The 14,593-nt window shown below is 44.4% G+C and overlaps 1 protein-coding gene across 1 annotated transcript in view; it reads left to right on the forward strand.

Moving 5' to 3' along the window:
- The window catches only part of kitlga (kit ligand a), a 38,725-nt gene that overhangs the window by 18,386 nt on the left and 5,746 nt on the right, over positions 1 to 14,593 (forward strand). The window contains exons 2-8 of the mRNA XM_086209693.1: positions 7,673 to 7,783; positions 8,334 to 8,390; positions 8,862 to 9,014; positions 9,815 to 9,995; positions 12,635 to 12,694; positions 13,430 to 13,527; positions 13,751 to 13,860. Coding sequence (XP_086065819.1) covers positions 7,673 to 7,783; positions 8,334 to 8,390; positions 8,862 to 9,014; positions 9,815 to 9,995; positions 12,635 to 12,694; positions 13,430 to 13,527; positions 13,751 to 13,860 — 770 coding nt within the window. The remainder of the gene's footprint in view (positions 1 to 7,672; positions 7,784 to 8,333; positions 8,391 to 8,861; positions 9,015 to 9,814; positions 9,996 to 12,634; positions 12,695 to 13,429; positions 13,528 to 13,750; positions 13,861 to 14,593) is intronic.

A 14,593-nucleotide genomic window follows, 5' to 3' on the forward strand; every position in this document is an offset into this window, starting at 1 on the left:
GCTGTGCCAGTGGATTAGATATGCTGTAGCTCGCTGTGATCCCCTCATCTGTGAAATGCTCTAAAGCCTTTTTTTTCCACCAAAGAGGAAGTTCACTTTCAAGGTTGTTGAATTGTTTTCATTTGGCTCGGGCCGGCTTTAATCCCCATTAAGGAGCGCTGCAGATCCATTGCATAATATGGTGAGACTGACGCAGTGATGAGGTAGGTCTGCCCAATGAACGCTAACTGTTCGTGCACGGTCAGCAAAGGCAACTCCATTAAGCAGTAAAACAGCTGAAATAAGGCCCTGTTCACACTGCAAGGTATCAGCTCGGCTGCTTTCTCTTTGCCACCCTGGTAGCAGGTATTTTTTCATGTCACCTCCATCAAGGCTGCCAGCTAACAGATGACAGCACAGAGAATCATTACTCCTCTCCTAGCAGCCACAATTTATTGCAGTATTCTTTAATTTGCTTGACAGCAGTAAACATCACTGCATCAATATGTGCTTTGCAGCTTGGGATGTCCATGCAGCCAATATGCTCATGGAGGCCGGACTGATGGAAGATCCTGAGCTGGATCTGAGCATGCAGGCAGATGCAGTAAGAGAACTCAGGAGGGCTGCTGATGAGTGCAGTGGATTTTCTACAGGAACTTCATGCAAAGCTGAAACTCCTTTAGAAAAGTGGTGCTGAGGGATCAGCCAAGGCCTCAAGCAAGACGGCCCTGGCTTCAAGGTGTCCCAGCCATCCAAGGTCCGGTCTCTGAGGAGGTTGCATGCTCTTCCCACACTGCTCCTGTTTCTCCTCATCATCAGAAAATGTATGTTAGTATAGTACAGATGATGGTCCCAAACCAGGCACTGGCAAAAGAGTTGGTGCTGCACATGGATCTGTAGAAGCTGGCTTCAGTGCAGAGGACAAATGTTGTTCCATGAGACCAGGAATGCACCCGGGGAAGACAGTGCAGCAGCAACGTATCCCGGCTCCTGGAAGCGGGTTAAAGTGGGATTGTGAAACTCATGGCAGGACGTCAATTTTGTTTCTGCCATTTCTCATTTCTAATGAATGGAGACCGACTCATGGAGACATTGCTTTGACCTTTAATGCAGCCAATTATTGATAACTGCAAAACACGTCTTACACATGTTTTACATTTCACCTACTCTTACAAATCGTTGTAGTTCATTCTTCCACAGCCATGAGAGCTGACTGGAGTTCTGCACTTTGATGAAAGCCTTGGCCTCTCTGAAGGTTTTCATTTCAGTCACGTTGATTGAAATCCACTCCGCCTCTGATCGCTGAGGTCAGTTGTTAATTCCTTTTAGGACTTTTCAAACAAGAAAAATCCATTAGGTTTCCTTTATGCCACAGACGTGGTGGTTCAGTATGTGCTGGGATAGCGGAGGTGAAGGAATGTATTCATAGTTAATGGACTTTATGTTGTGCTTTTCCACCATTATGGCACTCAATACACTTTAAAGTGTTGCCTCATTCACACACTCACATGCTGATGGGGGAGGCTGTCATGCAAGATGCCATCCTTCTCATCAAGAGCGATAACGGGTCGGATATCTTGCTGGAGGATACGTGTATGCGTCAAACTGACAACTCTCCAGTTACTAGCAGCTGATGTTGGTGCTCTGGTTAATCTTGTGGATGTTTTTTGAGGTGGCCCAACAAAAACCACATGGTACTCTGTCCAGGTTCCAGGGGGAAACAAAATGTCTGCTAGCATAGGGATTGAGTCCCTGCAGTTCCTCTGTAATATAGCAAACTGAACCAAAAAACCCATACATAAAAGTTTTTGGTAGGAATTAAGACCCAAATGCATGGTGAGGCTTCAGATTTGAAATTCCACATCTCTGAACCAGAGGTCATGAATTGGAGAATCAGCTGTTGCCTCAGGTCCTCCATTGATGCTCCAAAATCAGAAGCAGGGAGTGGAGGCCTCCATGCAGTCTGATGTGCCTGGCAAAGCTTTAGATTGGTTCTTGCTATGTGCTTAGGTCTTTAAGGCTCCACAAGTAGTGTATCATTGAAATTAGAGTTACAAGTTTTTAGATTTTGATGGACAAAATACACAATGACCCTGAATGACATCGTGTCCCATGTGGAGAAATGCTGGGGAGGGGGCCGCCTCAGTGTGAGGCCCTGGACGCAGGTTTACACATGCATGCCAGTGAGGCCCCAGATCTCCATCGCAGCAGTCAGCTCCTCAGCGAGGTTGACAGATGTGCTCCAGGTCTCCCGGTTTTGGTGGTGAGAGCTAACTGGTTTGCCCTGGCTGGTGGTAACTCCTTCTCCTCATTGTGCGCTTTAAATTTAGTCATCGTGGTGTTACACGCCCTGGCTCCCCATAGACGGAGGAGCGTAAGTGGTCAGACACATTCTCTAGTTGAAGGTCAACCACTGACATGCTAATGTGGCTAAGTGGTACAGCCAGATTGCAGGAGCTGCATGAATGGATCTCCTCTCCCCCACCTATCAGTGTGGAAAGTAGGTGGAGCATTGTTTGGGTGATGCTGACGGAGAAAGAGAGGATACAAAGCTGAATAAAAGAAACAGATAGTAAAGAGACTATTTAATAGTGTAGACACTGTCCAGTGAGCAGACCTGCAGTGAAGGTGCTTCATTCCAGCATCCTGCTACCAATTTTCAGCCAGAAGAAACACCTTGTTAATGCAGGTAGGACCTTCTCTATCTCAGAAGATTGAAAGAGGAGCACTTACATCTGGATTCTTACCTAGAACTACTGTGAGAGGATGGAGTCCATGATAGACAAGCTCCCTCGGCCAATCAGCATCAGAAGACGCGACGCCATCACATAGCAAATTCAGTAAGAAGAACGGCGAAAATGTGTTTGCTAGAACATCCTTCTGTTCTTGTTTAATCGCATTCACTAAATCTACTCACACATGTGAGAGTACTACTACGATACTGCTTGCTGCTTAGAGAGACACCATTCCCTAATACCCTGTCTGCAAGCGTGGATCTATAGTCATGTTGTCCATGACGAGAACCAATCAGGGCTCATGTTACTTTTGGGGGTTAGAAGAGCAGTTAGAAGCCAGTCCTGATTAGTCACTCTCTAATTTCTCAGTACCCACATGCAGCTGCAGGGCTCAACTTCTAAACTCACAAGATACGCATGGTCTTGCCATGCTCGATCCTCAGTGTGTGTACTTGCATTCATCTGGTTTAGATCTGATATCTGCGGATCACAACAGACACTGCTCCAACACGACAGCCTTGTCCTCAAAGTCTACCTTTTCTCACAGTCAGAGGGCAAACTTCCCCCCGAGGGCATACCACTGGCGGCTGGAAAAATAGCTTTCCTGACTAATTAACGAGAAGCAATAGCTGCTATTTTGCCAGTTTCAATCAGCCTCTGTTATTTATATGAAAGGAGCCACTGTTTGGTTCACAGACTTGATGCTGTTCTTACCCCCAAGTTGCTTTGTCACGGACTTTTGGAGCTGACACAGACGTGAAGGAAACCCTTTCTGGCTTCTTTGTGAGATGCAGCAAGATGTCAAATAACAATGGCGTGGCGAATGCTGCAGCCACTGTGTGAGAGGCACATGGGCGATTACCACGTCTGAACCTAGCCAGATCTTAACCATATCCCTGATGCGTAGTAAATGGGTTCCGGAAAGTGGTGCGCGCGGTTTATGATCCCAGTCTCTCTTTACAGATGATAAACGCTTTATTTGAGGACCAATGGTTTTCTGCTACGAGCTCAGGGTTTTGTGGGAGCCGCCCAGCACACCGGTCTACCTTCTTATGTGACTCTTATGTGACGTCATTGCAGTTGTTAGAAATTCTCTTGCGTCTTACACGGATGCCGAGGCTGTGTTGTGTTTGTGCGAGACACGTGGGAGCGTGAACGAGCTGGTACTGCACGAGCTGGGAGGGTTGCTATTCCAAGTCGTGGCAGGGGAACATCCTGCCTTGCTGCCTAGCATAAAGCCCCTGGACAAAGAACCTGCTAACACCTGGTTTTGGTCTGCAAGGAGAATGGCTTTAATGGGGACTCACTCCCGGGTCACATGACGTGGCAGTAGACGTGGGTATTTTTCGGCTCAGGCTCTGACTGGCATGTCAACTTGGGTGAGTGTGGTAATTTTGAGTCTCACACTGTCTTATAATAAGTGGAAAGCATATAAATGGAAGCAATGAAAGCTTATCACCACCACCTGTAACCTCTGCAAACTTAAAAAAACTTCTTCTTTTTTTAATTGTGATTTGACTTTGACGACACCCTTCATTTATTTACAGTCTGTTAACTGCATTCGGGATGGCTAACTTGAAGCACCAGGAGAAGAAAAAGAAAAGAGGAGCTGCCTTTTTTTTTTTTTTTTACAAGCTAAATGCGTAAAGATAAAATTTTTAAAAATCGTTTTGGTCTAATAAGCTCAAAGAATCCATCAAAAAAGATTTTTAGGCTGACAAGAGACCCAAGCAGAGAAAAAGCAGTTGTTTGTTCCTTGAGTCAAAATTCTGATTAGAATCTAACAGGCCATTTTTAGTTTGGCCCCAGGAAAATCCCAGTAAATAAAACTCACAAAATGAATTTTCCATTTATTTGTATCACTGGCCAGATGTTTTTTCAATTGGCTCCTAGATTTTTCCACTCAAGCAGAATTGTTACATAAATGGCTCCCTTAACCCTCAGAACCTCGACCGAACTTGACCTCTCCAACAATGTGACCTGTCACAAAGTGTTTTGCCAGAGAAGCCAATGAATGCTCAAGTAGTTGTTGTTGTTGTTGTTGTTGTTGTTTGGTTTTTACAGTTCCAGCTTTGTCTCCTCCTGCTTCTCAGTGGGTTAACCCTAACTATGATCTGATTGTTTCACCATGTGCTACATATCATAAAAACAGGGCGCGTGGAGGGCGCCTCTGCCAAGACGACAGCCTGCATAAAACGAGCCGCGATGAACCGGCCCTGGCATCCAGAAGGGGAGGGGGTGGGGGGTGGGGGGGATCAAACCAGGTAATGTTTGGATTCAGAGGTGCAGACTGAAGTACACACTGTGGTGGAATGATCACTACAATGAATGCCACCTGTCACAGGTTACACACTCATGGTGCGTTTTTGGGTAATCTGGTTTTTGAAATGACAGGATATTCCTGCATTTATGTTTCCCACACAAAAATAATGAATTTGAGTGCAGTGACACTGGCCTCAGTGGCTCTGTGGCGCCTTCTTCTTCTTCTTTTTTTGTTTTTTTTTAATGAACGAGTCACGTCGACATCGTCAGATTCCAGATCTCTTCGTTTTATGGCGAGACGCCCGTTCCTCTTTGACAGATCTGCAAGGATTATGGGAGATCCGGATGTCTAGAAAGGTCTGACGAAACCTTAAAAACAAGAAACAAAAAACTAAAGGTACGCTAGGTTTGATAAAATCAGAGGTAAGAAAATAAGTAAATGTTGGGATTAGCCTGACAACAGCCCAGGGCTCCCTGAGTTAAGTAGTACTCCCGGTTCATGAGGTGGTATTTAGTGTCCTTTCATCACTTCAATATAGGTTTTAACCCCATGCTGAAATCACCCTCAGCTCATGTATTAACTGGAATTACTGGTTAATTCCATGAAACACTCTTCCCACAGGGCACTTTCCACCGTCTGGAGGTCCCCCGTGTGTGTCTTGCCTCTGGACGTGGTGCGGAGCATTTTTTTTTTTTTTTTTGTATGCTCGTTGCTGTTTGTCTCTCACGCTTCCTCCAGGACTTCTGCTCGGCCTGCAGGTGACATGTCAGTAGGTTTGTAGTATTCTTATGAGCTGCAGGTGGCTGCCACGAAATACGATAATGAAGCAACAAAGCCATGGATGCTGACGACCCCAAGCTAGTAAAGATGGATATAAATAATAACGAATTTAAAGTAATTCATTATTTAGCTTTGAAAGTGTTTAATGAGGATGGTGATGTATGGAACAACTACACAAACCCCCAAGGACACACACATTGCACTTTGATGAGTATGCAAACATGGCATTTGTTTTGTTTGTGGGAAAACTCCAGGGTTCCATTTAATGAAATCTTGAACCAGAAATGACACATTTAACTAGCGACAGCCTGCACGTGGTACCCTTTCAATGAGAACCAGGCTTCAGTCCTGCATATCAGGGGTCCCAGACCTTTTCACCTGGAGAGTAGACGACTGCAACTGTTTTAGTGCTGTCGAATATCGATGACACGTAACATCAATTTTCAACACCTGAGAAGTCAGTCTTGTTTTACGCAGTTGTGGATCTGCTCTGAGTGGGAAAAAGCCCACATGCTGAGACGTCCAGTGAAAGACTCGAGACGGATGTATCGAGTTAAACCACATTTTGGTACATTGGTTTGTTCTTGAGTGTATGAAAATGCCAAGCAGCTGAAAGGTAAAACCAAAGATTTAAGATAAGATGTAATGCAATTTTCATTTCATTAATAATCTTTAAAGTCAATGTGTCTGTCACCAATTTTGGTTTTGAACAAACCCAACAAAAACCAAAACCTAGAATGCAACCCACCGTGAATATTAAATCTGTAGTTAAAAAAAAAAAAGTCCATGCAGTTTTTGAGGGAGTATGTGATATTGCGTAAGATCGCGAAAGGAATAATAGGGTCCGGCGAAGACCCTAATTATCTTATCAGGTGCCGAGGATGCATGAAGTGTGTCCAGTCCACAGGGGTTTGACCCAATCAGTGAAGAGGCGCAGGTGTGGTTCAGGTGTGACGAAAGGAGCGGCTGTTATTTCAGTGTTTTCCTGTTGTAAAAATACACCTGAATGAATGTATCCTAGCTTCAGTAACAGGGTGGCGCAGCCGTTCGCCCCGTCGCCTCATCGCAGGAAGGCCCTGGGGCCCCTCTGTCCCGAGGCGTGTTCTCCGCGTGCGTGCGTGCGTGGGTTCTCTCTGGGTACTCTGGCTTCCCCCGACACGCCAAAAACATGTTTGTTATGCTAACAATTCTGATCGAAGATACGGGTGGTGTCTGTCATGAACACTCCTTATGAGGATCTAAGATGTAGCAACGGTGTGAAAAGTTTCCAGAAATGTTGTCGTCGTTGTCGTTTTGTCGCTGTGGGAAAAGAGTTGCTATCTTTTCACAAGCTTTACTGGAATACGTGGCAGTTCACAGCAACACACGGGAATCAGTGGGAACCCGTGTCATTGTAAACGTGTGGTGCACACAAATCTGCTTACGAGTTTACAAAATGTTGACATAAACTCCCCAGCGTGTTCGCCGTCGTATGCCACACATTTATCCCCATGGAAAGTTTCTAATTTTGAATTTTCGTGGCATTTACAGACTGAGCTTTTTGTTTTCCCAATAGAAAGAACAATCCGAAACACTACCTCCTGAAAGTTCTCTCATTGTTTGCTGCCTCCTGGCAGGACTTGGTGGGTTATTAAGATCCAGGGTTTGGAAGGCTCAGCTGTGGTGTTTGGCCACACTGACAGCGTTACGTCTCCCTGAAAGAGCTTTTAAAATCCCGTCAGTGACTTGTGATGTCACCTGTTCCATCTATGATTGGCCGCATCGGTGTTGTGTGGAGCCCAACTGCCATGAGATGGTGATCAGGCCAAGTTTATGGCTGCCTGCGGAATGAGAAATGTTACCATTCCAAACACAGATTTGGTTGTCGTTTGTTTTGTGTGGTTCCAGATGTGACAAACTTGTGATTTCTCCACAGATTTGGATACGCGTTTGTGTCCATTTACTGCTGTTCATCACGCTTGGGGTACACTCGAGTAAATTTGACGTCAACCCAGTGACAGATGACATCTCTACACTCTCTATTTTGGTAAGAACGACACTTTCATTCTGGTTACTGTGGTCTTGTGCTGTCAAAATATCTCTGTATTTTAGAATGAGGAACTGTAATTTGATTTGCAATTGATTACACAAAATTAAAACAGTGTGTTGGTTGAATATTAGCAGGGATTCTGGCTGTTTACTTTAGGAAGAGCAACCGGATGTTATTGAATGGCTGCTTTTAGAAGAAACACACACACACACACACACACTAAATAACTATATGTGCATGGACGTAATAACCTGACTATTGAGTCGGACTAATGGCTGAACATATTAGCGCACATTACATCCAGCGTTCCAAAATTTGAGTTAAAGCTGAATATGATTGCAAGCAGGATGTGTTACCATATCATCGGTAGTATTGTATTGATCAGGTCAGTATCAGAGTGGTGCTGTTCATGTCAACATTGTCAATGTCATAATTAACCATACAAGCAGGGTGAGGTCATTTTATGTGCTGTATTGCTACCTTTTAGAATTTGAATGTTAAATGTTTTGCAATTAAATGAATGATTATCTTTTTTATGATTTTACAGAGACATAATATTCCTAAAGATTACAAAATTCCTGTACGCTACGTTCCAAAAGAAGAGGTAAGACATTGAAGTCTTATTGAGGGTAAGAAAGCGGAGTGCTAACTATCATCCTTACATGGTGATGATGATGAGGCTTCTGGTCGTTGTAGCATCCCCGTGCTAACGCTGACTTTATTGAATGGTGAAGCCACTGGCGTCTCAAAAAAGCACATTTCAAACTGACGCGGGCTCTGAAATTAAGACCCGCCAAATGCGGGTGGATTCTGATGAGGACTGAATAACCCCGATAATTGCAAAAATGCAATCATGTAATAAATCAACTTGTCATCATCATTACAAAAAGCCTCATTTGGAATTTATGAAGCACCACAGTGTGTTATCATGCATGTGTGATACACACAAATGTTGTCAGGACGTCTGCAGTTTCAGTTGCATTAAACTTGCATGGAGGATTTCTGTATTACCTTTGTAAGTCTGGTGAGGACTGGGAACTCATGCTGGTCCGTGTCTCTGCTCTTCTTCTTCCAGGGTGGGATGTGTTGGGTGAAATTAAATGTCTTCTATTTGGAGGACAGTTTACAAGATTTAGCTCACAAGTTTGGGAACATTTCATCCAACAGGAAAGATATTAGTATATTCATCCAAATGCTCCAAGAACTACGACTCAACATGGGGTCCGTGGTAAGTTCTCGTTGGGGTTTGTTCCACATATTTTAACTGGAGTTCATTTGATTTTCATCTCAAATCAAAGTATCTGGATGGCTGTGACGTGCAGCTGTGTGCCAGCTGCCTCTAGCAGGGTTCAGCAGAAACCAGCTGTCAGCGCCGCCACACTCAGTTTCACCACCTGCATATTGATCACTTTAACTACGGGATCACGGATACACACTGATTCAATTCATTTGTTTGAATAAGCAATGGAAACCCCCCCACTGCCTCATATTGATTCTGGCATCTAAATTTTTAATAATTCTTAAACACGTTGTCCTCATCTGTTACTTTCTATGCCCAGAGGCCCATGAAGCCACAACCAGCTGCTCAAAATCAGAGCGCTTTTGCGCCGGGGCTGGAGGCTGACGGAGGTGCCCTGCTGAAACAGCTGTGGCCAACATGAACATGCTACCAAGAAGGGAAAGTTACGGAGCGGCTTGAAATATCAAGTTGACAGACATCAACATTTTGAAGCTTAAACGTTCTCACATGGCTGATGCCTTTAAACAGTGATTAGTACACAATTAGTCCAGAGTACCGCCGCCCCATAACCACGGATCTGGCTGTGCAACAGCTGCTTCAAGCCGACGGTCGCGCTCACCTGGAGCGTATTAGCAGTTAGCCAGTGGGATCAGACACAACAGCACATTCACAGCCACATCTGACAGACACTTGACCACCCAGATAAGATACAACACTTTTATCCCATGAAAGTACAGCACGAAACAAACTGGAGACAAACCTGACTGCCGTTCTTTCTGTGTTTGCAGGAGCCGATCATGTTCGAATTTCAGTGCCACTACAGGGAAGAGAGGTGGCAGACAGCACAATACTTTGAGTTTGTTACAGACTTCCTCATAGCTGCACAGCGTAGAGAAGACTCCGACGACTGTGACCCTCCTCCCTGTCCCACCACGCCCTACACAGTAACATCAGAAGAATATTTAACAGGTGAACAAATCTGCATTCTTATTCCATTTTGCTTGGATTGATTGCTCTTCCCTGGCAGGAGGAAGAAACCGTTCACTGTTCCAAGTCCACTTACGACGCTTCCTTCTCATTTACTTGTTTTTAAACTAAAAGTAAGAGCACTTCTCAGAATGTCAATTTAAGATTGGAAAAATATGCAAAATTATATTTCATTACCTAAAAGTATCTCATTTGGTAAATTAATCTTTATACTTTTTATTGTTTTACAAATACAAGTATACTACATTGATATTAGCATACATAATGTATTCTTAGAGAAAATATACATGAACCTTGCTTCAAAAAATGATTCTGAAGTTTACCATTTTGTTTTAAGAGAACTATTCGGGGGGTTATGGATTAAAACGCCCTCATTTGTTTTGTTTTTTAGTTCACTATTTGCATGCCACTCAATGCAGGAATGAAGACACGAATCTCTCCTGTTACTTTTTGAAGAAGATTTCTAGATATTTTTGTGAGGTTTTCTGAAATCTGAGAGTCGCTGTTGCTTGCCTGTGTTTTGAAGGATTATAAATTGAATGTGTCATGAGCTCGTAGTCCGACAAAACGAGTGCGCCTGAGAGAGACCATCCAGGCTCAGCCAATTTTCTGATGTTTCTTATTGTCTCCACATGTTCTTGAACTGGATCTGCTTGGACATTGAGCTCTCTAATTATTTTAATAATGTAATCTCCCACCTCATCAAGTTTAATCTGCCAGAAAGTGTACTCCCTTTGAAGACATGCGATGTCAATTTCCACCGGCTTATGGAGTCAGAATTCTCAAAAGATATTGTTGAAATGAAAACAATAAATATGTGAGGCAGTTTGTGCAGAGGGGCACAGATTTAAGCTTCAACTGACAAATCTCAGGCGTTTAATTGGTTTTAAATGGTCAAATAACTACATTTCCTCTGCACTCCAGTGTTTGTCCCAGCTGCTGAGGTCAGAGAAAGGGATCGTTTGCCAGCCTTGTCGTTTCTATTAACTCTAAAGAGCCAGCACTGATGTTGTGCGTCATAGTAGTCGGTCTGTTTGGCCTGCAACAGCACGGTGTCAGTATGTGAGTTGGAAGTCTCTTTTGTGATCATGCTGTACTTTCATGTGTGTCCATGTTTTATCCAACCGGCTGAAGTGTAAAGGTAATGCAAGCACAGAGGCGGTACTCGTATTCACCGCCGGGTTTGACGATACTATTTGGTATCTGGAATGAAGCTGGCCCTGGATCCTGAGGTGAGCGGTGGCCAGCTGCACATTTGACGCGGGACCACTGACTTTCAAGCATTCGATCAGACATCATTCGCACATTTGCGTGAGCAGAAGCTCCAAATGTACGTAGAGGACAGAAAGTACCAAGTACGTCATCGAGGGTCCCACAGACGTTCAGCTCCAGCCGTGTGAAGCCATCAGGACGGTTTTGGTTTCACAGTTGGAGATGTCACTCACTTCTCTGTCAACATGTCAACAAATTTCATCTGACAGCATCTTCATGAAAAAAACACTGTCATTGTATCCGGATGGCAAATGGGAAAACTGTTGTTCCTACACAAAAAGAAACTACCTGCATCACTCGATGAGGCTCAGGACGAGGTTCTATGGATACATGTGATGGCAAATATTCTACTTGAGCTGCCTCGGTCTCTTCTGCTGCAACCCTCCACCCAGATCCTCCCTCACGTGCTGTGTCTGACTCCGTGGCTTTGAGAGCAGCAAATGCACTTTGACTATTCATCCAAAATGGACAATTTTGTTATTTTTCCACAAAAAAAAAAAATTCAAAACAGTTCCCCGTTTCCTTGCGTGTATTTAGCCACTGGGAGTGTTACCCTGTCTTTAGAGTTCATGCACAGAACCGACGCTGAACTCATCCTCCAGAAAGCAGTTGACTTTGCCTGGACTGGAGGCCTGGACAGCCACACCAACCTTGTGGAAACTTTGTCTGTCGACACATTGAAACAATATTTTTCTCATCTGCAGGCATTGTTCAGTCTCAGCGGTGTTGCACCCTCGCTGTTCAGATATCAACAGGAGAAATATATTAGCTGTTGATGGTGAAAGTCACACTTCCCACACACTTTGTCTGAGCCAGTGCTCAAACGGTTCAGCTCACTTCTGCTCGCACAAACCACCGCCACCCCTCTCTGGACCATTGTGAGCAGGCTCTATTTAGGACACATCTCTGGTGGCCATTTTGAGAAGCTTTTCATACTGAATGCATTATTTCTTCACAAGAACTTTGCGAGATAAAAACTCAAAACCGTCTCAGTGCTTAGACGGTCCACAGAGACGCGGCTGAGTCACAGAGACAAGATGTCCCCTGGTAGCACACGTGAAAAGGAAGAAAAGAGCCGAAACCTGATTGTGTACGTGTTGATTACAGAGCAATCTTCCAATCTTCCCAAGCACTTGGTTTTTCTTTGCCGGAGTGGTCAGATGGGTTCTGTTGTGTGTGAGTGTGTTTGGGGGCGGAGAGTGAAAAGGTTGCATTGAAGCAACTTTCCAGCGCATGACAATGAAATGTTATCATCGCCAATCAGTAACATTCCAGCCTTTTTGTCCTTTTTCGTTTCATCTCTCCTCTCAGTATCCTGGTAACCTCAAACTCTCTCTCCTCCCCCTCAGATTCATCCACGTCCAGCAGTCGAGGCTCGCAGTGTGATTTGTCAACAGGCTGCAAAACACGTAAGTTTGTGGTTCCTCTGTTGTTCAGCAAGGCAAGTGTCAGTTTTTGTGATCGGACTGTAAATGCTGTCCAACTGGTGTGTCAAAGCAGCCACAGTATTCTGTCCCACTCAAGACTCGCTCAGCCCCCCCCCCCCCACACACACACAAACACACACTCCCCACCCCCTGCTAGTAACTCATGTCTTAACTTGTGTGTTGCAAAAGGGATTTCTCTCCTGCTCAGGTGTGTGTCGCCCCAGGCAGCAGAGGAGAGAAAGTTTATGCTTAGCCTCTAACCTGAAAGGCACTGATTTAAAAGTCAGAATAGAAAAGCAGAGAATAACGCAGAGAAAAGTTTGACTTTTTCACAGCTTTTCTACTGGAACGCAGGGAACTCATGGTATTACATGACTGCCTGCCCAGTCTGTCCTCCTCTGGTTGGTTGGTAGGGACCAGCATGAAATAGTGGGAACCTGTGAGCTTGGGCATTGATCCCAGTGAGATCCCCCCCCCCATGATGAAAGGTTAGAAACCTCAATATAAAAGGACCAGGACAGCATAGAAACGAAGTGACTGGCCATTGGGAAGAAAAGGAGGGAAAAGGACAAACGCGCCAGGAGATGCACGAGCTCTGATTGCTATCTTATGGTCATCTTGGCACCTCTTCATTTAATCGGTCGACTGTGCAACAGAAGCAGAGCAGTAATGAAAATAATGGAAAACTCGGTTTTGATTGTATTTTTCTTGTTCCAGATCAACAAGAAAGGCTCCTGTCCGAGGTGGTGGAGCGAAGCCTTTTCTCCTTACTCTTCATTCCACTCCTAGCCCTTGTATTCCTGCTTGTATGGAAGGTGAGCCGACCTTGGACCCCTTCGGCGGTACTAAGCTGCTGAAGTATCTGTGGTGCCTGTATTTTATTGGCCAGTGTAACACTTTGTTCCGTGGAATTTATGACAGCTGGCGATGGCCTTTCAACTCTCCTCAGATGTTGTGCAGACTGTCGATGTTAGTTGTGGTGATTTCAGCTGAAACGGAGAACGTAGGTATTGAAAGCGATTTCCTGCCCCCAAACAGGTCAGATCACGAAGGAACGAGGAGGATGTTCAGCGGAATCCTGGAGAAGGGGGGCTCTTCACAGGAACACAAGGGACGGCTCCCCCATTAGATGCTGAAATATCAGAAAAGTGAGCTGATTTTACCCTTCAGCTTCCATGACAGTAATACGACTCGGCTTGACTGCTTGACTTTTCCTTTCCTCACACACTCCAGAGCTGGTTATATTGTTGGCAACCAGCAGCGCGTTGTTGCTATAAAACCATATTACTCTCTCACTTGTGCATATCTGAACATCAAACTTGTTGACACAAATCATCAAGTCAGAGCGATGGGTCGCCCGGGGCACCCCTTTGAAATGGCAACTCAAAAAGAACATGAGTTTGTTTGAGCTTCTTGTGAGAAACGCCGTCAATAACAGACAGGATTTGATACTTTTAAAATCTAATCTTTCATTGAACTATCAGGATCATGTTATTATGAAATGGGAAAATAATGCATGCTTATTTCGCAAACGTTTTTGGCGGGCACAATCAGTTGGTCAAGTATAACAGCTGGATAACTAAGTATAACAGCTGGATAACTAAGTATAACAGCTGGATAACTAAGTATAACAGCTGGATAACTAAGTATAACAGCTGGATAACTAAGTATAACAGCTGGATAACTAAGTATAACAGCTGGATAACTAAGTATAACAGCTGGATAACTAAGTATAACAGCTGGATAACTCCGTTTGTGGCTGCAGTTGACGGTAAGCTAATATCCATGGCTGGAGGTGTGTTCTTGTGAAATCATGTGATCCGTGCAAGATCTTCTCTTGTGAAGTGGTGTGATTTTGCAATTATCGTCCAACTGGCAACG

Source organism: Aulostomus chinensis, chromosome 7, assembly GCF_037954235.1.
Source record: "Aulostomus chinensis isolate RoL2024-O1b breed Wild chromosome 7, RoL_Achi_v1.0, whole genome shotgun sequence".
Taxonomy (NCBI): domain Eukaryota; kingdom Metazoa; phylum Chordata; class Actinopteri; order Syngnathiformes; family Aulostomidae; genus Aulostomus; species Aulostomus chinensis.